This window comes from Coregonus clupeaformis, unplaced genomic scaffold (assembly GCF_020615455.1).
Source record: "Coregonus clupeaformis isolate EN_2021a unplaced genomic scaffold, ASM2061545v1 scaf0641, whole genome shotgun sequence".
Lineage (NCBI taxonomy): Eukaryota > Metazoa > Chordata > Actinopteri > Salmoniformes > Salmonidae > Coregonus > Coregonus clupeaformis.
This window is the reverse complement of record NW_025534096.1, coordinates 33,764-59,365: the sequence shown is the minus strand read 5'-3', so window position 1 is coordinate 59,365 and position 25,602 is coordinate 33,764. Positions and strand designations below refer to the sequence as shown.

Genomic DNA, 25,602 nt, shown 5'->3' with positions numbered 1-25,602 from the left:
TTGAGCGGCAGGTCGGTCGTAGCGTCGAACCCCGGCAGCGCCAGAGAGTCCAGCTGCATGTTAAACATGATTTCTCCGTTCCGCGCCAGGAAGCCCCCTCGTCCCGTTCCCTCTCCCTCCCACCTCCGAGGGCTCAGGTTCTGGGGTGTCGGCGGCGCTAGCAGCACTCTCCCCACCCCCCTCGTCCTTCCTGCTGAACAGTCTGTCCAGGTAGCTGGTGTAGGAGCTGTCCTTCTGGTGCTGCTCCTCTTTCCCAACATCCCAGCGCCCCGCCTCGTCCATCAGACCCCCACCTCTCACCTCCTCCACCCTCTCCCCCACCTCCGAAGCTCTCCCAGGGGTGAGCGGGACGCGCCCCCAGACCCAGTGGTCCCCACGGTGCTGCTGACCTGAGCAAAGTTCACCAGACACTTCTCCTCCTTCTCCTGGCTGATGGATTTGGACATGGAGCCTGACCGCGGAGCCTCCAGCTGGGACACAGACGAAGTTGAGCTCGTTCAGGAGGCCCACCTCGCTCAGGAGGCTCACTCCAACCTCGCTCAGGAGTCCCACCTCGCTCAGGAGTCCCACCTCGCTGGGCTCGGTTTGCAGGCTCAGTTTGATGGTGCCGGCGATGAAGGAGTCAAAGTCAAAGCCTTGGTTCTGTTGAGTAGCCTGGGTCTGGTTCTTCTCCTGCTGGGAGTCCTTCTCCACCGGGCCCTGGCTCTTCTCTACCTGTAGAAACATCTGAGCCTTCACCAGGCCGTTCTTCTCACACTTGCTCTTCTGGGCTTTGTGCTCCTTGTCTCTGCCTGCAGCCTGTTTCTCTTTACTCTGTTGCTCCTTCCAGTTGGACAGGTCTATGATGAGCTTGGGCTCGTAGTAGTGGTTGACCTCGCTGTCCCTCCAGATCAGGTTGTCCAGGTAGGACGGAGACACAGCCTTGTAGTTGCAGGTGTGGGAACACTCCAGGTCACAGTACTTGTTCTCGTGGTGAAGGTCGAGGTGTTCGTCATCGGGGTCGGGCCACGAGCGATCGGGAGTGAAGAGGGAGGAGTAGCCGTAGGATGGATCGTCCAGGAACTCCCTGTCTCCGTCTGCATACTTACGAGGGTCCACCTGGAGGGGTAGGAGGGACAGGGGTTAGGGTGGTGACTAGAGGAAGGAGTGTGTGTGTGTGTGTGTGTGTGTGTGTGTGTGTCTGTCTCTCTCCATACCTGGACCTCCTCCTCATCAGTTTGGTCAGACAGAGCCCGAGGGTCCACCTGCACCTCGTCAGTGTCCAGAGTGCTGTGGGTGTGGAGGTGCCAGTCCCCTTCTGAAAGCTGGCTGTCACGGTACCTGATGGGGGAGAGACAGAGTTAGACAAGCCAAGCACAAACCCCTGAGTTTGACATCCACAGTAAAGAAAGCCTCTTCTATAACTAGCTAGCTATGGAGCCCAGGTGGAAGTGTCTGTATACTACAGTATGTCTCTATGTACCTGTCCCAGGTATGGCTGTGGCCCTGGTCCATCAGTAAGATATCATCCACCTCGTCCTCTATGTGGAAGGGGTGCAGGGAGATGGGTTCGTCCAGGGGGAAGGAGTAGTCGGACATGTAGGGGTGGGCTAGGGCCTCTTCTGCTGTCAGACGGTCCATGGGGTTAAAGGTCAGGATCTTTTGCAGGAAGTCCAGGGCTGGAAGGGAAGATTAGTATTTACCATGGTACAGAGTGGCATGTATGGGGTTTTACGGTTTTGTCTTTTTGTTTATTTTTACCTTTATTTAACTAGGCAAGTCAGTTAAGAACAAATTCTTATTTACAATGACGGCCTACACCGCCAAACCCGGGACGACGCTGGGCCAATTGTGCGCCGCCCGATGGGACTCCCAATCACGGCCGGTTGTGATACAGCCTGGAATCGAACCAGGGGTTCTGTAGTGACGCCTCAAGCACTGAGATGCAGTGCCTTAGACCGCTGCGCCACCCTGTACGTGTGTTCACCTGGTGGTATGATGTCAGGCAGCAGTTTGTTCAGTGTGTGTGTGTGTGTACGTCACTGTGTATTTGTCTACATAAGTGTGCGTGTGTGTGTCTAGACTCACCCTGTGGGCTGACGTCAGGCAGTAGCTTGTCCAGCGGGTTGTGTGGCTGGGACATGTCACTGTGTATGAAGACGGGGATAACACTGTGTAACTCCTGTCTGTCCTCTTCTCTCAGCACAGGGATGGACTCCAGGATCAGCTGCATCTGCTCAAGCTCGTGGGCTCCTGCAGAACACAGGTTCAGACAGGGTTAAAAACACAGGTTATTACAGGATAACACAGGGTTCATTTACACCCAACTGTCGGATCACCCAACTCAGTGGCCTTGTGGTTAGTATCCACCCTGAGATTGAAAGGTTGGGGGTTCGATCCCCAGTCGAGTGAGTGATACCAAAGACTCTAAAAACAGGACCTGATTCCTCTCAGTCTGGTCATTAAGCACAAGATTCAGTCAGTTAGCTAGCCAACTCTCCGGGTTACCTCAGTTAGCTAGCCAACTCTCCGGGTTACCTCAGTTAGCTAGCCAACTCCCAATGTTACCTCAGATAGCTAGCCAACTCTCCGATGTTACCTCAGTTAGCTAGCCAACTCTCCAAGTTACCTCAGTTAGCTAGCCAACTCTCCGGCTTACCTCAGTTAGCTAGCCAACTCTCCAGGTTACCTCAGTTAGCTAGCCAACTCCCAATGTTACCTCAGTTAGCTAGCCAACCCCCAATGTTACCTCAGTTAGCTAGCCAACTCCCAATGTTACCTCAGCTAGCTAGCTAACTTTCAAAGTTACACCCCCCCCAAGTTAAATACACTGATATAGACTAGCAGCTCCATATCCAAACCCTGTGGCACCACTTAAACTGCCTGCCCCATATCAGTTACGCTATGTGAATCAGAGAGCGTGAGGTGTGTGTGTGTGTTAGCTCTGCCAGAACACACGTGCCATGAATCCTGTGACCTATATTTCTGCCCCACAGTTCAGTGGCACAGTCACCTGCCTCACGGGTCACCAGTATGAGAGTGCGCGTGACTGACCTGCGAAGAGTGTTTTCCCGGTGAGCATCTCAGCGAAGATGCATCCGGCGGCCCACATGTCGATGGCCTTGGTGTAGTTGTTAGGAGAGAGCAGCAGGCGAGGAGACCGGTACCATTTAGTCACCAAGCCCTCAGAAAGATGACCCTGGAGAGGGAGGGAGAGAGAGAGAGAAAGAGGGAGGGTGAGTTGGGCTAACAAGTCTTTATTGAGTAGTGCACACTAAACGAAGTGTATAGCTCCAATGCTGTATCCACTGACGGAATCAGGAGGAAGAAGATGCAGGTGAACAGCAGAAAGGTAGAGGAGTTGAATGGGAGCAAGAGCCTGATAAACCTGAATTCATAGGACCTCTCTCTCTGTTCAGAATGACTCAACCTCTCTGTTCAGAATGACTCAACCTCTCTCTCTGCTCAGAATGACTCAACCTCTCTCTCTGCTCAGAATGACTAATGAATAAACAGAATGTGACTGGAACTGGTTTATCAGCTCTTATTAGATACGCCTAAAAACACAGACCCATAGCGTACTAGTTTATTTCCATTAATTTCAGTTGATTAAACAGTTGTCCTCCTACTGTACTGCAGTGTGCGTGTGTGTCCAGGCTTGTATTGACTTCAAAGTACCATTGATCTGTTAAATGCATTTAGCTAACGATCTCTTAAATGGTTCAGAAGCAGACTCATCAAAGCTGTATCAACAGAACAAGCTGCTTGGCCCCAATGGCACCCTCCTCCCTACATGGGCCCTGGTCAACAGTAGTGCACTATAAATGGAATAGGGTTCCATTTGCACTGTAGCTGTTTCTTTCTGTTACCCAACGACCAGTCATCCACCCTGGTAGATCAAAGCTACCAGAGCTCTGCTCAGGCCCCGTCACATTAGACCTGCCTGCAATTACCCCAGTGATGACACACGTTTGTGCCAGAGCTCAATCACACCTCTTAGTCCTACAACAACAACAGCCTGGCCCTGGCCACCACAGCCTGGCCCTGGCCACTACAGCCTGGCCCTGGCCACTACAGCCTGGCCCTGGCCACTACAGCCTGGCCCTGGCCACTACAGCCTGGCCCTGGCCACCACAGCCTGGCCCTGGCCACTACAGCCTGGCCCTGGCCACCACAGCCTGGCCCTGGCCACTACAGCCTGGCCCTGGCCACTACAGCCTGGCCCTGGCCACCACAGCCTGGCCCTGGCCACTACAGCCTGGCCCTGGCCACTACAGCCTGGCCCTGGCCACTACAGCCTGGCCCTGGCCACTACAGCCTGGCCCTGGCCACTACAGCCTGGCCCTGGCCACTACAGCCTGGCCCTGGCCACTACAGCCTGGCCCCTGGCCACTACAGCCTGGCCCTGGCCACTACAGCCTGGCCCTGGCCACTACAGCCTGGCCCTGGCCACTACAGCCTGGCCCCTGGCCACTACAGCCTGGCCCTGGCCACTACAGCCTGGCCCTGGCCACTACAGCCTGGCCCTGGCCACTACAGCCTGGCCCTGGCCACTACAGCCTGGCCCTGGCCACAGACATAAATGGACAGATGAAAAGGGAGAGATAAATACAGAGAGAGGGATGAAAGGGAGAGAGAGAGAGAGGATGAGACATGCAGGCCCAGTCAGCAGCCACAGAAAGCAGGATAATCCCCCCGCCTCGCTCTCACACCAGTCTGCACTTCTGGGACAGTAGAGTCAGCAACAATACGCTGTCTGCCAGTCTGCCCTCAGGCCCCGCAACACAAAAGGCACCAAACACTGCTCTGTCTTGTTCTTCCATCCTCAAAAGTCCCAACAAGGACGGTAAAACTAGGACAGAAACACAAGTAAAATTCTCCATCGTGGGGACATTTCCCACGTCCCCCATGAGGACAAAGGCTATTTTAAGTTTAGGGGTTAGGGAAAATAGGATTTTGAATTTAAATCAAATTTTAGGTCCCCATGAGGAAAGAAAAACAAGTGTGTGTGTGTTTGTACACACACACACACACACAGAGTACCAGTCAAAAGTTTGGACACACCTACTCATTCAAGGGTAGGGGGGGTATACAGAAGATAGCCCTATTTGGTAAAATAACAAGTCCATATTATGGCAAGAACAACTCAAATAAGCAAAGAGAAAGTCCATCAGTCAATCCGGAAAATTTCAAGAACTTTGAAGTTTCTTAAAGTGCAGCTGCAAAAACCATCAAGCGCTATGATGAAACTGGCTCTCATGATGACCACGACAGGAATGGAAGACCCAGAGTTAACTCTGCTGCAGAGGATAAGTTCATTAGAGTTACCAGCCTCAGAAATTGCAGCACAAATAAATGCTTCACAGAGTTCAAGTAACAGACACACCTCAACATCAACTGAATCAGGCCTTCATGGTCGAATTGCTGCAAAGAAACCACTACTGAAGGACACCAATAAGAAGACGAGGCCTGCTTGGGCCAAGAAACACAAACAATGGACATTAGACCGGTGGAAATATGTCCTTTGGTCTGGAGTCCAAATTAGAGATTTTTGGTTCCAACCGCTGTGTCTTTGTGAGACGCGGTGTGGGTGAACGGATGATCTCTGCATGTGTATTTCCCACCATAAAGCATGGAGGAGGAGGTGTTATGGTGTGGGGGTGCATTGCTGGTGACACTGTCTGATTTATTTAGAATTCAAGGCACACTTAACCAGCATGGTTACCACAGCATTCTGCAGCGATACGCCATCCCATCTGGTGTGGGCTTAGTGGGACTATCAATTGTTTTTCAACAGGACAATGACCCAACACACCTCCAAGCTGTGTAAGGGCTATTTTACCAGGAAGGAGAGTGATGAGTGCTGCATCAGATGACTTGGCCTCCACAATCCCCAGACCTCAACCCAATTGAGATGGTTTGGGATGAGCCGGACCACAGAGTGAAGGAAATGCAGCTAACAAGTGCTCAGCATATGTGGGAACTCCTTCAAGACTTTTGGAAAAGCATTCCAGGTGAAGCTGGTTGAGAGAATGCCAAGCGTATGCAAAGCAGTCATCAAGGCAAAGGGTGGCTACTTTGAAGAATCTCAAATATATTTTTATTTATTAAATACTTTTTTTGGTTAATACATGATTCAATGTGTTATTTCATAGTTTTGATGTCTTCACTATTATTCTACAGTGTATTAAATAGTACAAATAAAGAAAAACCCTAGAAAGAGTAGGCGTGTCCTAACTTTTGACTGGTACTATATATATATATATATATATATATATATATATATATATTCTCGTCGTGGTCAAAAGTTCAGAATGACACAAATACTAATTTTCACAGTCTGCTGCCTCAGTTTTGATGATGGCAATTTGCATATACTTCAGAATGTCATGAAGAGTGATCAGATGAACATTTCCACTGCATGTCAGCCCTGCCACAAAAGGACCAGCTGCCATCATGTCAGTGATTCTCTCGTTAACACAGGTGAGAATGTTGACGAGGACAAGGCTGGAGATCACTCGGTCATGCTGATTGAGTTAGAATAACAGACTGGAAGCTTTAAAAGGAGGGTGGTGCTTGAAATCATTGTTCTTCCTCTGTTAACAATGGTTACCTGCAAGGAAACACGTGCCGTCATCATTGCTTTGCACAAAAAGGGCTTCACAGGCAAGGATATTGCTGATAGTAAGATTGCACCTAAATCAACCATTTATCGGATCATCAAGAACTTCAAGGAGAGAGGTTCAATTGTTGTGAAGAAGGCGTCAGGGCGCCCAAGAAAGTCCAGCAAGCGCCATGACCGTCTCCTAAAGTTGATTCAGCTGTGGGATCAGGGCACCACCAGTGCAGAGCTTGCTCAGGAATGGCAGCAGGCAGGTGTGAGTGCATCTGCACGCACAGTGAGGCGAATACTTTTGGAGGATGGCCTGGTGTCAAGAAGGGCAGCAAAGAAGCCACTTCTCTCCAGGAAAAACACAGGGACAGACTGATATTCTGCAAAAGGTACATGGATTGGACTGCTGAGGACTGGGGTAAAGTCATTTTCTCTGATGAATCCTCTTTCCGATTGTTTGGGGCATCCGGAAAAAACCTTGTCCGGAGAAGACAAGGTGAGCGCTACCATCAGTCCTGTCATGCCAACAGTAAACCATCCGGAGACCATTCATGTGTAGGGTTGCTTCTCAGCCAAGGGAGTGGGCTCACTCACAATTTTGCCTAAGAACACAGCCATGAATAAAGAATGGTACCAACACATCCTCCGAGAGCAACTTCTCCCAACAATCCAAGAACAGTTTGGTGACGACCAATTACATTTACGTCATTTAGCAGACGCTCTTATCCAGAGCGACTTACAGTTAGTGCATACATTATTTTTTTATACTGGCCCCCCGTGGGAATCGAACCCACAACCTTGGCGTTGCAAACGCCATGCTCTACCATCCGAGCTACATCCCTGCCGGCCATTCCCTCCCCTACCCTGGACGACGCTGGGCCAATTGTGCGCCGCCCCATGGGTCTCCCGGTCGCGGCCGGCTATGACAGAGCCTGGATTCGAACCAGGATCTCTAGTGGCACAGCTAGCACTGCAATGCAGTGCCTTAGACCACTGCGCCACTCGGGAGATATAAATGCCTTTTCCAGCATGATGGAGCACCTTGCCATAAGGCAAAAGTGATAACTAAGTGGCTCGAGGAACAAAACATCGAAATTTGGGGTCAATGGCCAGGAAACTCCCCAGACCTTAATCCCATTGAGAACTTGTGGTCAATCCTCAAGAGGCGGGTGGACAAACAAAAACCCACAAATTCGGACAAACTCCAAGCATTGATTATGCAAGAATGGGCTGCCATCAGTCAGGATGTGGCCCAGAAGTTAATTGACAGCATGCCAGGGCGGATTGCAGAGGTCTTGAAAAAGAAGGGTCAACACTGCAAATATTGACTCTTTGCATAAACTTAATGTAATTGTCAATAAAAGCCTTTGACACTTATGGAATGCTTGTAATTATACTTCAGTATACCATAGTAACATCTATCAAAAATATCTCATAACACTGAAGCAGCGAACTTTGTGAAGACCAATACTTGTGTCATTCTCAAAACTTTTGACCACGACTGTATGTAAAACTTCCGACTTCAACTGTAAATAACAGGGGTAAAACACCCTCTGACCTAGGCAATGGAAACCGAATGGAAACCGTTTTGCAACGAAAACCAGTTTGTATTGGACAAATTCAGGTACTTCCCTCCCCGTTGGGTTCCATTTGCTTCTGTTTGGTTCCCTGCTACGTCAGAGTGGTGAGCTGGCTGTTTCGGTCTCTGACGCTAGAAAGGCTCATATTCCTGCCCTACGTTATTCTACACACACACACACACACACACACACACACACACACACAAACAAACACCAACCTGTGTATGTCAGTCAGAATATCATCATACTATTCTGACACACAGGTTGTGCTGACCCTCTACAGTGTAATGATCACCAGCCTGTAACCACGTCATCCTTTATTACGGACACACCAATAACTCAACGGATTAGCTCAGGTAGGATAGTCAGACACTAGACAGTAATGTCTTCAGCTCACAACAGGGCTCAGCTAGCGGCTAAGAGACATGTGGGCCAACTGAAAATGATCTAGGGTTGAATGACAGAATGATCTAGATGTAGAGACGGGGATAATGATCTAGTCAATAAAAGCTGGTGGATATTCTAAGAAACACACGTAACCAGGGCCAGGTGACTCTCTGGCATCAGCAGCTTTTTAAGCAACTGAAAGAGCAGTCAGTCAGTTAGCCAGTCAATCAGCAGAATGTCATGAAATCAGTCAATACAGTATCACAATGGGGAAACACCAAACATGCAGTTCCCAGCAGCAGTCAGACAACAGAGAGGTTTAGCAACAACCAGCCTAGCCATTATGTTGCATAAGTAGTCCAGGATATGACAGAGGTTCTGAGAATCCACAGCAGATTACTAGACTACCTACTGGGGAGGATACACAACAAGTGAACATTCTAGCTAGTGCTTTGCCTAACTTCAACCAGGAGAATTCATACACGTCACGCACACACGTCTGACAGCCGGAGTGTCGCAGTAAGTCATTTCTTCAGGCCAGACCAAAGCCCCAGGTTTGCAACAGTCAGAGAGGCAGTGTTATCTAGCCCAGTGTGACGTTAGAGAGAAAGAAACCCAGTTTCCACTCACTGTGGTCACAGACTAAGCGGTGTGCTGTTCTTACTAGCAGACTAGTGGGACTTCCATTCAAGAGAAAGAGGGAGAGGGAGTGGGTGGGGGGAGGAGAGGGAGGGTGGGTGGGAGAGGGAGGAAGAGAGGGTGGAGGAGAGGGGAGCTAAGAGGGGAGCTAAGAGGAAGGGAGGGTGGAGAGGAAGGCAGCAGGTGTAGAGTACTATAGGGTTGTCTGAGAGAACCTGGTGACACAGAGGATTAGTAGCTAGATTTCCTCAGATCAGAGAAACACATGAAGCTAGCTAAGCTCACTGACTGGCACTGCATGGCTTTATACACACACACACACACACACACACACACACACACACACAGCTTTAATCCCCCCACGAGATATGCGTTAGGCATGGCTCTGTGGGTAAAAAATAAAACGTGTTCATTAGAGCGACTGTTAGATCTGTTAGCGCCGTTACTCTGCTTAAAAACGAGAATACACACGTCAAGTGCATTTTTCCCTGCCGTTTTAAAGCCTTGTGAACCTTGGAGCGAGCGGGTTGCTACAGCTGGGTAATTGGGTCAACGTGAGAATGTGTGTCATGGGAGCAGGGGTGGAGTGATCCGAGCTACAGCAGGAAGCATGTGTGGTGGTGGTAATTTATTCTCTCTCTCTCTGACACACAGGCCTTTTGAGGTTTTTAGGGGAATATATTGCTCATTCACAATGACACGTCTTTTGAGGTTTTTAGATGAATAGGACTTGTTTGGAAAATGCCTAACTTAGCTTGGTTAAGAATAACATACCCCAAAACCACTTGTTGCTCACATGTAAAAGATTGTCACGTTATTGTCTACATTTTGTCTAACTTCCTACAACAAAACTGGGTTCAATAAAACATTTATATTCCTATAAACAAACCCTCAGTATGTATGGGTGGTCCTCTGTAGCTCAGCTGGTAGAGCACGGCGCTTGTAACGCCAGGGTAGTGGGTTCGATCCCCGGGACCACCCATACGTAAAATGTATGCGCACATGACTGTAAGTCACTTTGGATAAAGCGTCTGCTAACTGGCATATTATTATATGCCAGTTATACTATGTCAAGGCCATTTTGCATGAAGAAATCTTCAAGGTTGGATTGCATCTTGTAAATAGGAGGTCAAGTTGCTTCACTGAGCAGATGTCATATCACTCAGCTAATGCTAGTCTACACAGACATGCCCCTTGCCCTACTTTGCTGAAGGGCACACTTAAGCTAAGCTAGCTGCTAAGCTAACTGCTAAGCTAACTGCTAAGCTAACTGTGGTCTACAGCCGGCTGAGTCCCTTCCATGCTCACTGTGCTAAGCCGAAGGGATGCTATTGCTAATGCTAAGCTAACGGACGCAAACGCTATGCTTTTGCCAACCCATGCTTCTGTCAGTCAACGGGCACGCTAAGCTAAATGCTTAGCCTCTGGCAGACATATCAGTGTGGATGTCGGATCACCACCTCAAACTGAACCTCGGCAAGACTGAGCTGCTCTTCCTCCCGGGAAGGACTGCCCGCTCCATGATCTCACCATCACAGTTGACAACTCCATTGTGTCCTCCTCCCAGAGTGCAAAGAACCTTGGCGTGACCCTGGACAACACCCTGTCGTTCTCCGCTAACATCAAAGCGGTGACCCGATCCTGCAGGTTCATGCTCTACAACATTAAATGATGCTAAGCTAGCAGCTTGAGAGCAGCTCTAGCCTTGGAGAAAGGCTCCCACAGACTGGCTGGGAGGGGAGAAGGATATGCACAGGAGGCTTGATTCCTGCTTGCATGTGAATTCCAGACATTTTTGGTTGCGGGCCACTGGGTGTTTGACTGCTGTGGGTCCCACAGACGCAGGCTGAGGAGGCTCTGAGAAACTCAGCACACAACAGGCTCTAACCCACCACTCAACATACACACACAACCACTCAATCCTCTAGCAAAGTTCATTACGATTTCTAACACAGGGGGAAAAAAATGGGACACATTCTGAGGATACAACAGAGCCTAAAGGAAGTCTGAGAAATGGACAGTGTAATCTCCATAAGAACCCAATCACCTAAACCCAACCAGAGACAAATCCTGCCCATACTAAGCCAGGCAGGGCCCATCGCTGGTCATGTACAACACATGCACAGGAAATGGAGTAGGCCTAGCTAAGGATATACATTGCATCTATAGACACTATAGAATATCTACACATTTAGACCTATAGATGTGTGCAAGTTCTTGGCAGTGTTCCAAAGAGACAGAGACCAAGGTTAGTTGCTGCAAATGGGCTGGTTCTTTATTTAGACAGAGACTGAGCTGTACAAACAGCATGCATGCAGGTAGAGAGGTAGAGACAGCGACAGAGGCAGCGCCAGCCAGCTACCCCAACAGCAGGGCAGCTTGGGCAGGCAGGGGCACGGGAATCCAGTGGTTGTTCCCCCGTCCACTCAGGCTGTGTGTGAGAGTGTCTATCTAGGCTCTCTGGATGGTACATGGAATGTGGCACCAAATGGCCGTGATTCTCTGCAGAGAGAAGCGTGTCCACACACACACACACACACACTTGAGCTACTGCAGTCAAACAGAAACACAAAAGAGCTGACATCAGCAGAGGGTCTTTTCAATAGGCCCTTCCCTTGCCTCCATTTCATCAATACAAAACCTGCTTTATAGGAAAAACCCACAGTAGAACAGAGCAGAGCTGCTATAGGGGCTAGGAGGGGGAGGAGGGGAGGGGAGGAGGAGGGGGAGAGGAGGAGGGGGCGAGGAATATGTAGGGGTGGCTGGCTACAGAGACTGAAGATCGTGAGAAAATCTCTCTTGAAAGTCAAATAGGCAATTGCGGCACACACACACTGCAGTGGAAATGCCTGTTTCCTGCCGTGTCCCCAGCACGATTGCTATTCAAAAGGAGAGCGTGTGTGTGTTCAGCGATGTGTCATTGGAGAGTGGCGAGTCAACACTTGATCTGCGATATGATATGAGCCACTAAAACCAGCTGCTGTTGGACTGAGTGTGTGTAAAAGACTCTGGCTTGGGGCTGAGCAGTGTGTGAAGCTGTGGTCCAGCTGTAAAACTCTGTCTTGGGGCTGAGCAGTGTGTGTGTGTGTGTGAGAGAGAGAAAGTGTGAGGCCTAGCTAGCTGTAAAAGGTCCTGAGTGTGTCCTGTGCTGTGCAGTGCAGTGCCAGATAGACAGAGGGCTGAGTCCCACACCAGACTAGCCCTGGTGATGACTAATCTAAGACACCTGTAGCTGCCTGGTGACTGCTCCACTCCTCTGCTCTCTCTCCTCTCTGCTCTCCTTTCTTCCCCTCAGCTCTCCTTTCTTCCCCTCAGCTCTCTCCTCCTCTGCTCTCCTTTCTTCCCCTCAGCTCTCTCCTCCTCTGCTCTCCTTTCTTCCCCTCAGCTCTCCTTTCTTCCTCTGCTCTCCTTTCTTCCCCTCAGCTCTCTCCTCCACTGCTCTCCTTTCTTCCCCTCAGCTCTCTCCTCCTCTGCTCTCCTTTCCTATACCAGCCCGCTATACCCTTCCATCTCTCTCTTCCCCTCATCCAACTAGGTTAGCCTAATCTCCATATCCCTCTTCCCCTCATCCAACTAGGTTAGCCTAATCTCCATCTCTCTCTTCCCCTCATCCAACTAGGTTAGCCTAATCTCCATATCCCTCTTCCCCTCATCCAACTAGGTTAGCCTAATCTCCATATCTCTTCCCCTCATCCAACTAGGTTAGCCTAATCTCCATCTCTCTCTTCCCCTCATCCAACTAGGTTAGCCTAATCTCCATATCCCTCTTCCCCTCATCCAACTAGGTTAGCCTAATCTCCATCTCTCTTCCCCTCATCCAACTAGGTTAGCCTAATCTCCATCTCTCTCTTCCCCTCATCCAACTAGGTTAGCCTAATCTCCATCTCTCTCTTCCCCTCATCCAACTAGGTTAGCCTAATCTCCATCTCTCTCTTCCCCTCATCCAACTAGGTTAGCCTAATCTCCATATCCCTCTTCCCCTCATCCAACTAGGTTAGCCTAATCTCCATCTCTCTCTTCCCCTCATCCAACTAGGTTAGCCTAATCTCCATCTCTCTCTTCCCCTCATCCAACTAGGTTAGCCTAATCTCCATCTCCCTCTTCCCCTCATCCAACTAGGTTAGCCTAATCTCCATATCCCTCTTCCCCTCATCCAACTAGGTTAGCCTAATCTCCATATCCCTCTTCCCCTCATCCAACTAGGTTAGCCTAATCTCCATCTCTTTCTTCCCCTCATCCAACTAGGTTAGCCTAATCTCCATCTCTCTCTTCCCCTCATCCAACTAGGTTAGCCTAATCTCCATCTCTCTCTTCCCCTCATCCAACTAGGTTAGCCTAATCTCCATCTCTCTTCCCCTCATCCAACTAGGTTAGCCTAATCTCCATCTCCCTCTTCCCCTCATCCAACTAGGTTAGCCTAATCTCCATCTCCCTCTTCCCCTCATCCAACTAGGTTAGCCTAATCTCCATCTCTCTCTTCCCCTCATCCAACTAGGTTAGCCTAATCTCCATATCCCTCTTCCCCTCATCCAACTAGGTTAGCCTAATCTCCATCTCTTTCTTCCCCTCATCCAACTAGGTTAGCCTAATCTCCATCTCTCTCTTCCCCTCATCCAACTAGGTTAGCCTCCTCTCCATCTCTCTCTTCCCCTCATCCAACTAGGTTAGCCTAATCTCCATCTCTCTCTTCCCCTCATCCAACTAGGTTAGCCTAATCTCCATCTCTCTCTTCCCCTCATCCAACTAGGTTAGCCTAATCTCCATCTCTCTCTTCCCCTCATCCAACTAGGTTAGCCTAATCTCCATCTCTCTCTTCCCCTCATCCAACTAGGTTAGCCTAATCTCCATCTCTCTCTTCCCCTCATCCAACTAGGTTAGCCTAATCTCCATCTCTCTCTTCCCCTCATCCAACTAGGTTAGCCTAATCTCCATCTCTCTCTCCCCTCATCCAACTAGGTTAGCCTAATCTCCATCTCTCTTCCCCTCATCCAACTAGGTTAGCCTAATCTCCATCTCTCTTCCCCCTCATCCAACTAGGTTAGCCTAATCTCCATCTCCCTCTTCCCCTCATCCAACTAGGTTAGCCTAATCTCCATCTCTCTTCCCCTCATCCAACTAGGTTAGCCTAATCTCCATCTCTCTCTCCCCCTCATCCAACTAGGTTAGCCTAATCTCCATATCTCTCTTCCCCTCATCCAACTAGGTTAGCCTAATCTCCATCTCTCTTCCCCCTCATCCAACTAGGTTAGCCTAATCTCCATCTCCTCTTCCCCTCATCCAACTAGGTTAGCCTAATCTCCATATCTCTTCCCCTCATCCAACTAGGTTAGCCTAATCTCCATATCTCTCTTCCCCTCATCCAACTAGGTTAGCCTAATCTCCATCTCTCTTCCCCTCATCCAACTAGGTTAGCCTAATCTCCATTCTCTCTACCCCTCATCCAACTAGGTTAGCCTAATCTCCATCTCTCTCTTCCCCTCATCCAACTAGGTTAGCCTAATCTCCATCTCTCTTCCCCTCATCCAACTAGGTTAGCCTAATCTCCATATCTCTTCCCCTCATCCAACTAGGTTAGCCTAATCTCCATATCTCTTCCTCATCCAACTAGGTTAGCCTAATCTCCATATCTCTCTTCCCCTCATCCAACTAGGTTAGCCTAATCTCCATATCTCTCTTCCCCTCATCCAACTAGGTTAGCCTAATCTCCATCTCTCTTCCCCTCATCCAACTAGGTTAGCCTAATCTCCATATCTCTCTTCCCCTCATCCAACTAGGTTAGCCTAATCTCCATCTCTCTCTTCCCCTCATCCAACTAGGTTAGCCTAATCTCCATCTCTCTCTTCCCCTCATCCAACTAGGTTAGCCTAATCTCCATCTCTCTCTTCCCCTCATCCAACTAGGTTAGCCTAATCTCCATATCTCTCTTCCCCTCATCCAACTAGGTTAGCCTAATCTCCATATCTCTTTCCCTCATCCAACTAGGTTAGCCTAATCTCCATATCCCTCTTCCCCTCATCCAACTAGGTTAGCCTAATCTCCATCTCTCTCTTCCCCTCATCCAACTAGGTTAGCCTAATCTCCATATCTCTCTTCCCCTCATCCAACTAGGTTAGCCTAATCTCCATCTCTCTTCCCCTCATCCAACTAGGTTAGCCTAATCTCCATCTCCTCTTCCCCTCATCCAACTAGGTTAGCCTAATCTCCATATCTCTTCCCCTCATCCAACTAGGTTAGCCTAATCTCCATCTCTCTTCCCCTCATCCAACTAGGTTAGCCTAATCTCTATCTCTTCCCCTCATCCAACTAGGTTAGCCTAATCTCCATCTCTCTGAAGTTTGAACACCAGACTGGATCACAACATATAGGTTGAAGGTTAACCAGCTTGAAAATGAACATAAGAAGGGTTATAAATAGGACAGCATTGACTTTGATGACTCCTCAATAACACTGTGCTGCCTGACGAGATAGAGACAGAGACACCAGCCAAGCTAAAGAAAGCCTTCCACTAACTAAACTACAGAATAGACTTCTTCACCACAACACAGTCTGGTCAACAACAGCCTAGACTCTGTCACAACCCACAGTCTGGTCAACAGCAGTCTGTCACAACCCACAGTCTGGTCAACAGCAGTCTGTCACAACACACAGTCTGGTCAACAGCAGTCTGTCACAACCCACAGTCTGGTCAACAGCAGTCTGTCACAACACAGTCTGGTCAACAGCAGTCTGTCACAACCCACAGTCTGGTCAACAGCAGTCTGTCACAACCCACAGTCTGGTCAACAGCAGTCTGTCACAACCCACAGTCTGGTCAACAGCAGTCTGTCACAACACACAGTCTGGTCAACAGCAGTCTGTCACAACCCACAGTCTGGTCAACAGCAGTCTGTCACAACACACAGTCTGGTCAACAGCAGTCTGTCACAACACACAGTCTGGTCAACAGCAGTCTGTCACAACCCACAGTCTGGTCAACAGCAGTCTACACTCTTTGTCCCCAGCACCGGGGCAGGATGTGGATGCGGCCTCCTTCCCCTCAACGGAAATATTGGTTCCCAGGGCCCTTTTCTCAGCGGAAGCGTTTCCTCTGAGAAGGGAAACGGAGGCGCGACTTCAGGAACTACCATCCCTCCTTGTTTACTTCCTGTGGTGCAGTGTGGTGTGATAGGCTGATAGCGTCACCCAAGGGAGTAGCCCAGTTGGTTTCTGGGCAATAAAGCCTGAACGCTAGGTAGGCATCACATGGTTATTACAGACGGTTATGACTGTTAGCCTCTTACCTTGTGTGAGTAGTGAGGGTCCATGATCCGGGCCAGTCCAAAGTCCCCTATCTTCAGCACCAGGTCCTCTGTGTTGACGAACAGGTTGGCAGGCTTCAGGTCTCGGTGCAGTACGTTGGCAGAGTGGATGTACTTGAGGCCTCTCAGCAGCTGGTACAGGAAGAGCCTGGCGTGGTCCTCAGAGAGAAGACCCCTCTCCAGGAGCTGACACAGGTCTGTCTCCATGTACTCCTGGACGATATACACAGAGTTCACCTCTGTCAGAGAGACTATGTCCTCTGTTAGGTGGCGACCGCTGGGCCCTAGCGTCTCAAACACCTGGGAGAGGGAAGGAGAGAATATTATTATCTGTTAGGTGGAGACCGCTGGGCCCTAGCGTCTCAAACACCTGGGAGAGGGAAGAAGAGAATATTATTATCTGTTAGGTGGCGACCGCTGGGCCCTAGCGTCTCAAACACCTGGGAGAGGGAAGGAGAGAATACTATTATCTGTTAGGTGGCGACCGCTGGGCCCTAGCGTCTCAAACACCTGGGAGAGGGAAGGAGAGAATACTATTATCTGTTAGGTGGCGAACGCTGGGCCCTAGCGTCTCAAACACCTGGGAGAGGGAAGGAGAGAATACTATTATCTGTTAGGTGGCGAACGCTGGGCCCTAGCGTCTCAAACACCTGGGAGAGGGAAGGAGTTAATATGTTAATATGAACTCGTATGATCAGATACACCTGTACGTTGTCTGTATGTTCTTGACTGTGTACATGACTCAAGTGCTTTAGCACTAATTAGTGTGAGGTAGTCCAACACTTGGAAGTGACTTGTAGTGTTCTACTTAGGCCAAGTCATATGACTGCAGAGTTTGGTGTTGCAGTGTGACTTGAGCCGGGGAATTCCCCCACTGTCTGCAGTGTTAGGAACTGACCCATTGTACTGCTGTCCTAACAACATTACATTTCCATACGAGTGGCCAATAAAGGTATTTTATGGTTCGTTACTGCATTTCCTGTGTTACCTTGACGGTGTTGTCGTGGTCCAGCCTCCTGATGATCTTGATCTCCCTCAGGGCGTGTTTGACGCTCTGAGGGTCCGTCAGGATGATCTTCTTCACCGCCACACGTTTGTCGCAGTCCGTGTCGACGGCCGAGAACACCAGGCCGTTCCTCCGTAGCCCAGAGGCTTCAGGTCCATGTAAGCGTGGGCCCAGGTCAAACCCATGGATGTTCATCAGAGACTCAAACTTCTCCGCCATTTTGGATTTGGTGTGGACTTTTGACTAAGTTTCTATTGACTTTGGGATTGTTCAATACAAAATGGATGAACTGACTGATAATAATCTATAGATTTCTTAACTGGTGTGTTATATTGTGAAAATGTGAATGTGGGTGATATAACCCTTACACAGAAGACTACTGTTTCCCCCCGTCTAACCCTCACAGAACCACACCGCTCTCTGACTCACAACCAGAGTAGAAAGTCATGTTTGTCTGACAAATGGAGCCAGTTTTTCCCCCTAATTTGAATTCCTTTTTCAAATCGTTTTTTTTCTTATAGCTTCTCCGGTTATTAAACCGTTTTTAGAAGTTTAGTGTTTGACAGCCAGCAGTAATGGAATGAACTCAGAGGCCAATTCAAAAACTACAACAGCATCTCGTCGCATCCTCACAGTGCAGATACATTCAGTGATAGACCCATCCTGTGTAGCTGCATTGATTCTAATTGTGCCAAAAAGCACTACAATTGTAAAATCTTTTATTTTTATTTTCCTCAAATCTTCTTCTTCCTGTTGAAACCACCGCTGATCCAAAATGGTGTCTTGCCTTTTAATCTTTACAGAGTAGTCTCCCCCCTCAACAATCGGGTGGCTCAAGCTCACCGCAGTCGCAATCAAAGCTATCCTCCATTTTACATGGGCGTAACCTGAAACAGACAAACAACACAATGCTTTAGGTCAGCAATCAGACAGCAATTAGACAATAGTAACACTGCCATGGCTGGCTGACTTGACACATTTCTATTAAACCGTTTTATAGCCTGACGTCGAATGGACTAAACGACTGTCACTGTCCAATTTAAGATGACCCAAGACAGAAATACACAGAGAGAAATGCTAGCTAATACATTTCAATAGTGACAAACTAGGTTTCCGTCCAATTGGCGACAAGATTTTCATGCAAATATTCTAACATCTGCATAAAAACAACATGCACATTTTCCCACCAGAGATGAGTTTCCATCAAATTGACTTGTGTGTGATGATGCAGTGTGCATAAAAGTACATTTTGCGGTTAAATCCCCATATAAAACAATGCTAGTTAAATGAGTTATCACAATTTCAACTCTATTGATGGTTTTCACACCAAAAGAATTGCGTGTCCCCATTCTGGTATTGGCACATGCGCGCTAGACAACAGCTCGCAGATACAGTGCGGGTATAGCCTACAATTAGATTATTATGGACAAAAGAGTGAGATTATCTTTATTTGTCAAATGGCAGCTAAGCGTCGATGATCATGTCACCAGAATAAGAACCTTGATATTTATTGGAAAAGAGCATCAAGCTCATCACCATGCAATTTCACCACCTTGTGAAGTTCATCATAATTTATTTAATCTGTAGCCTAATAAACTGCATGCTTTCCCAACGAGTCGTAGTGGGAGGACCACACGTGTCATCGTGCGACTCAAAGTTTACTTGGATTTGTTATTATATATCAATATTTGAACATAAAAGCGTTCCCACCGACATTTCTCCCACAATACATTGCACCGACAAAAAGACCCCACCTTGTCTAGCGTATTTAGTTTAGTCAACATTTGGAACGTTTAGACACATTTTCTGTTTCCGTCAGGCTTGTCATGACATTTTGTTATCCGACAGGTACTTTACACGCATATAAAGGTGGGATGGACACCTGGCTATAGAGGACATTTTATATCTCTTGTTGAAGGACTACCTTAGGCACTATTAGTGCAAAGTGTGGTGCCAATTTTTCCCCACGGACTTCAGATTCAAGAAAGACCTACAGATGTGTCTTAATGCACGGATCTACACAGCAGCTATAACCATGGAATGTATGGACTCCACTTTGGAAAAGACATTGGAGGTGTGAAAATAATTGATAACCTTTGATTTTGTGGGTGTTTAACTAAACGTCTCGTCTGGGCGCCTCTAAAGCCCTGAAAAGTTAAACATTCTCGGATGTCATGAGAAGGAAACAAGTCTGCCCTCCCCCCCTGTGGGCGAAAACAGCTCGTTGATGAGGTCGAAAGAGAATGGCAAGGAATGTTTTCCTGGCACACGTTAGGTCCCTTGATACCAATTGAGCAATGTTTCCATGCCCCGAAGAATTCTGGCTGTTCTGGAGGCAAAGGGGGGGGGGGTCTGACCCGGCATTAAAATTGGTGTACCTTATAAACATTAGCCAGTTAACCCCCTAGAGTCGAGGTCCATGCCCCTGCGTTAATCTAATTAGCGTAATAAACTAATTCCCATCAAAATCCGCCTGTTCAAGCTCGACATCTGCATGGGCTGCGTCGCATTCCACCGCATCCGCCAATGGCGGCCTTCCGCATCCGCGGTGGAAGTTGGCCGAGCTAGAGCGGTGTTTTGTCAGACCATGAGACATCCCGAAAATCGGTATTCTCACAAAAAACATTGAACGGTTTGGTATACAAACTAATACGATGACTCTATGGAAAGATGAGACTCTCACGAACACTACGGTGTTCTCCATTTTGCTCTACGACCCCCAGAAGTGTCACGGGACTCGTGAAGTCGGTACATCCGATCTGCCAACTTCTGTCTGTAGCATCCGAACAGTTTGGGCTACACACTAATAGGACCCTCTACGGAAAGTTGAGACTAACGAACATGTCGGTTTTGCTCTAGGATGCCCACAAGCCTAACAAGACTCGTCTGAAGGCAGCCCGGTACCAGTTTTTTTTTAAAGTATGGAAGTATATATGGAAGTAGTTTAGTGCCAAAAAAAGGGGGTTAAATATTGGTCAAATTCTTTTTTATATAGATATATATATATATCAGATATAGGCCAGACACTTCAAAAACAAACTTACCTTTGATTTCTTTTTGGACTATCTGTTTTCCATGTAGGTATTTGTTATTCAATGCTAATAGCAGTAAGGCCAAATTCAATGTTTCATCAAATATACAGTACCAGTCAAAAGTTTGGACACACCTACTCATTCAAGGGTTTTTCTTTATTTGTACTATTTTCTATATTGAAGAATAATAGTGAAGACATCAAAACTATGAAATAACACATATGGAATCATGTAGTAACCAAAAAAAGTGTTAAATAAATCAAAATATATAGCCACCCTTTGCCTCGATGACAGCTTTGCACACTCTTGGCATTCTCTCAACCAGCTTCACCTGGAATGATTTTCCAACAGTCTTGAAAGAGTTCCCACATATATGCTGAGCACTTGTTGGCTGCTTTCCCTTCACTTTGCAGTCCGACTCATCCCAAACAATCTCAATTGGGTTGAGGTCGGGGGATTGTGGAGGCCAGGTCATCTGATGCAGCACTCCATCACTCACTCTCTTGGTAAAATAGCCCTTACACAGCCTGGAGGTGTGTTGGGTCATTGTCCTGTTGAAAAACAAATGATAATCCCACTAAGCCCAAACCAGAAGGGATGGTGTATCGCTGCAGAATGCTGTGGTAACCATGCTGGTTAAGTGTGCCTTGAATTCTAAATAAATCAGACAGTGTCACCAGCAAAGCACCTCCACACCATAACACCTCCTCCTCCATGCTTTACGGTGGGAACTACACATTCGGAGATCATCCGTTCACCCACACCGCGTCTCACAAAGACATTGCGGTTGGAACCAAAAATCTCTAATTTGGACTCCAGACCAAAGGACACATTTCCACCGGTCTAATGTCCATTGCTCGTGTTTCTTGGCCCAAGCAGGTCTCTTATTATTATTGGTGTCCTTTAGTAGTGGTTTCTTTGCAGTCCCCTCTGAACAGTTGATGTGGAGATGTGTCTGTGACTAACTCTGTGAAGCATTTATTTGGGCTGCAATCTGAGGTGCAGTTAACTCTAATGAACTTATCCTCTGCAGCAGAGGTAACTCTGGGTCTTCCATTCCTGTGGCAGTCTTCATGAGAGCCAGTTTCATCATAGCGCTTGATGGTTTTTGCGACTGCACTTGAAGAAACTTTCAAAGTTCTTGAAATTTTCCGGATTGACTGACCTTCATGTCTTAAAGTAATGATGGACTGTCGTTTCTCTTTGCTTATTTGAGCTGTTCTTGCCATAATATGGACTTGGTCTTTTACCAAATAGGGCTATCTTCTGTATACCCCCTAACGTATTAAGAAGGAAAGAAATTCCACAAATAACTTTTAAGAAGGCACACCTGTTAATTGAAATGCATTTCAGGTGACTACCTCATGAAGCTGGTTGAGAGAATGTGCAAAGCTGTCATCAAGGCAAATGGTGGCTATTTGAAGAATCTCAAATATAAAATGTATTTTGATTTGTTTAACACTTTTTTTGGTTACTACATGATTCCATAGGTGTTATTTCATAGTTTTGATGTATTCACTAGTATTCTACAATGTAAAAAATAGTAAAAATAAAGTAAAACCCTTGAGTGTGTCCAAACTTTTGACTGGTAGTGTATATATATATATATATATATTTTTATACCTAAAGGGGTCCTAAATTTCTAAATCAAATAGCTAAATGATCCTTGGTAGGACCATCTTAAAACAATTCCATATGTTAGCTTAGTAGAACCCCTAACCCCTCCGGCTTAGACTCTTAAGGATTCAAATACTTAACTAGCTACCTATTATATGCCATGTTTACATAGCAGAGTGAGCCAAATCAGTAGCTAGCTAGCTAGCTAGCTAGCTAGCTAGCTAGCTAGTAGTCCACTAAAAGTTGAGCGGAGACTAGTGTAATGCCGGGTGTACACTACATGACTTTCAAAATCCTAACATCGCTGAGCCTCAAATTAAACAACTGTCTTTCCTGTAGTTTTCTTTGTCTTGCCAAAATAGTGGTGGACACACTAAATGCTGTAGCAGACGGGGTCACACACTACACAATTCTTCACTTCGTTGTGAGGATTCTCCATACCACACTGTCTCGCGAAAACAATTATGTGATTAGATTGTTAATGTAGCTAGGACGAGCTGTGGCTCAAAGCAGCCTCAAATGTTTTCAGTCAGACATTCACACTTTCCATACAGAGTTGAAATATCTAGCCAACATTTTGAATTGAATAACATTGATTGTGAACTTCAGACGATTTTACACTTTAGCTTTGGTTAAAGGGAAAATACAAACGCATACTAGTAGTAGTCATCGCTCCTGCTCGAGTCTACACATTCTGGATGATGCGAAACGTCGTCATCATCTCACTGGCTTCTCTAGCGAGCTCTCATTGGCTATTGCTAATCACCATTCTCAGTCAAAACTTGTCGTTGCACATCTCACACTACAAGAGCCTTGCAGATTTTGTGCCGTTAAAATGTAATATTGGGAAGTCTGGGACTGCTCAAAGATGGGATCGGAAACCCTCAGATTGCATCTCTGACCCGCTCACATTAAATGAGCGTCGGTGACGGCCGCGCGCCCCGAGTAGGCAACAACATGGGGATTTTGTCTCCGATCTCAAAAACTTGTCTGGGACAGCAATGTGGTCTCAGAGTATTTCATATTATTCTGTACGTAAATCCGAGACACTCCATTTAGTATGATATGTTACGTTTAGTGTGGTATGCATTCATTTGTGGATGATATGTTACAAATTGCAATTAGTACAATGTTAGGAATTGCAATTCGTACAATATGTTACAAATTTGCTAAACATGATATTCCAATTTGTTGTGGTCATTTTTAGCTAGGTGGCTAACGCTAATGTTAGCTAGCTAACGTTAGCTCTAGGGGTTAGGGGAAAGGTTAGCTAAAAGGGTTAAGATTAGCTAACATGCTAAGTAGTTGCAAAGTAGCTAATTAGCTAAAATGCAACCTTTGGGTTGCTATAAGTTTGCGTTACATGCCCACCCAACCACGCTCCTTACATTTTTGCCTTAAGTAACCCATCTTATGTAACCATACCAAACGTAACATATCATACTAATTTGAGTGTCCCGGATTTACTTTTACTATTTTACGTCATCTAGTCTACGAGACCAGTCTGGGGACAGCTAAATCGGGGGGCAAAGTCGTGTAGTGTACTGGCTTAAGTGTGGGCGGACTGGACCTCCGACCTCACATAAAATTACATTTTTATAAAAACTACTGATTTCAGCACCCAAAGAATAGCGTTAGCCTGCAATTACACAGAACAATGTATGTAATTGCAGGCTATTCTTTGGGGGCTGAAATCAGTAGCTTTTCATAAAAACTTGTCAGCGCTCCAGTGTTGCCAATTTAGCGACTTTGTTGCTAGATTTAGCGAGTTCAGACCCTTCCAGCGACTTTCATTGGTAAAAGAGTAGAGACAAATGTAGCTACTTTTTAAGGCTGCCCCAGCGACTTTTGGTTAATGACTTCCGTGTTTGTGTGCCCGCCTGGCTAAGCTCAGCTGTGCTGCCTCTTCCCCTGCCTCTCTGCTCCACTGAGGTAGCCCCACTCTAGCCTCTCGGTCCTCCAGCCTCTCGGTCCTCTCCCCTCTGCTGCAGCGAGTGAAGTTAATTTATTAAATCGGCTCCTTATTAAATGACACCACAGCTCTCCAAGGCATAAACAATAACAATAATAAAAAGTAAAAAAATAAAGTGTATACTATTATTTATTTTTTTATACTGTTTTTTATGTGCATTTTAATGATTTAATCGGGTCCTTTTTGTTCTCCTTCAATCATCCTATTTAGTTTTGCTTTGGAGAATGTCTCATCGCATGAGAGGACTGAGGGACAGCATAAACGTTTATCTAGGGACAAAAGCTACTTTCCTTTAAAAAAAAATAGTTGTCAACACCGCGCCGCTCAACTCCATAGTAGATCGTGGAGTTGAGTTTAACCTGCTAGCAAGCTAGCTACTGTAGCATCGTTCGTTAGGTTGCTAACTGCACACTTTCTATCCAAAACGGAGCTAGCCAGAAAACACACAGAGTTGTTTAAATTTGAACAACATGGCGATAGCAGCTAGCCAACAAAACACATTCGCCGTATTGATGACTATATGTTATTTTGTGGCTTTTTCAGATGGCTACTGCTAGCCAAGTTAACCATGTGATCGCCCCCCATTAAAGTCGTGAACCTCGGAGCGAGCGAAGTCCGACTCCTATGTGTGGCTAGATAACTAGGGACTGTTCCCCGAAATGACTGTTAGCTTTCTAGTTAGCTTACAGGTAAAAGGAAATGTCATTGATATTCATCCAATGGCTTCGATATAACGTTACCCAGATAACATTACAATGAATCAAATGACTAACGTTTATCCACATATTTGGTTGATACAGAGCTGGCCAACGATCCCGTGACATGAACAAAGGCGCCTGTTGTTGGCTTGAGGGTCTTTAGCTTAGCTGGCTAACCTCACAAACCAGTCGCTAGCTAGCTTCGTCGGCTACGTGGTCGTACCACTGAGGTATAAAAGACGGATCCTACTCCCTCTTAACACAAAGCCGTTGCCAAACAGACGTCGAATGTGAACAGAATCTGCCGTTTAAAAACATAACACGACCTTCCCAGATAACCCGTACACTTATCCGAAATAGTATTGAATCACTTACTGTTGTCGTCCGTTTCATTTGATATAGCTATGTTTTTCACAGCGATATAAGGTCGGGCTGCGCTCCTTTCGCTCTGCCCTGCGAGCCTGTTACAACCGCCATTCAGACTGGCTGGCTGCTTGCGTCACAGTCATTCAAGAGACGTGGAGAATCGCGAGTATGGAAAATCGGGCGGTAAATTCAAAACATCGGAATAAAACGTAAATATTTAGGGCGATTCTATTTTATAATGTTTGTTTGATTTTTTTCCCTTATGTTTAAAAATAGCCTGGTATTCGAATAAACGGTGTTATTTTATGGTGTGGGCCCTAAAGTTATTGACAGCCAGGCAGGATCTTATCCTAAATAGATAGCCCCAATACAAAGGAAAAACACTAATAGGCCGTCATCACTATTGAATGGAGGA

The 25,602-nt window shown here is 47.0% G+C and overlaps 1 protein-coding gene across 1 annotated transcript; it reads right to left on the bottom strand.

Annotated features, from left to right (window-relative positions):
• Positions 1-205: 205 nt before the first annotated feature.
• On the bottom strand, positions 206-25,312 carry LOC121546385 (mitogen-activated protein kinase 6). Its single transcript, XM_041857623.2, is given in 9 exon segments — positions 206-485; positions 487-1,098; positions 1,197-1,320; positions 1,463-1,658; positions 2,068-2,232; positions 3,034-3,178; positions 16,479-16,796; positions 17,485-18,389; positions 25,197-25,312. Coding segments are annotated over 8 exon segments (1,986 nt in total). The 5' UTR covers positions 17,722-18,389; positions 25,197-25,312; the 3' UTR covers positions 206-296.
• Between the last annotated feature and the right edge of the window lie 290 nt (positions 25,313-25,602).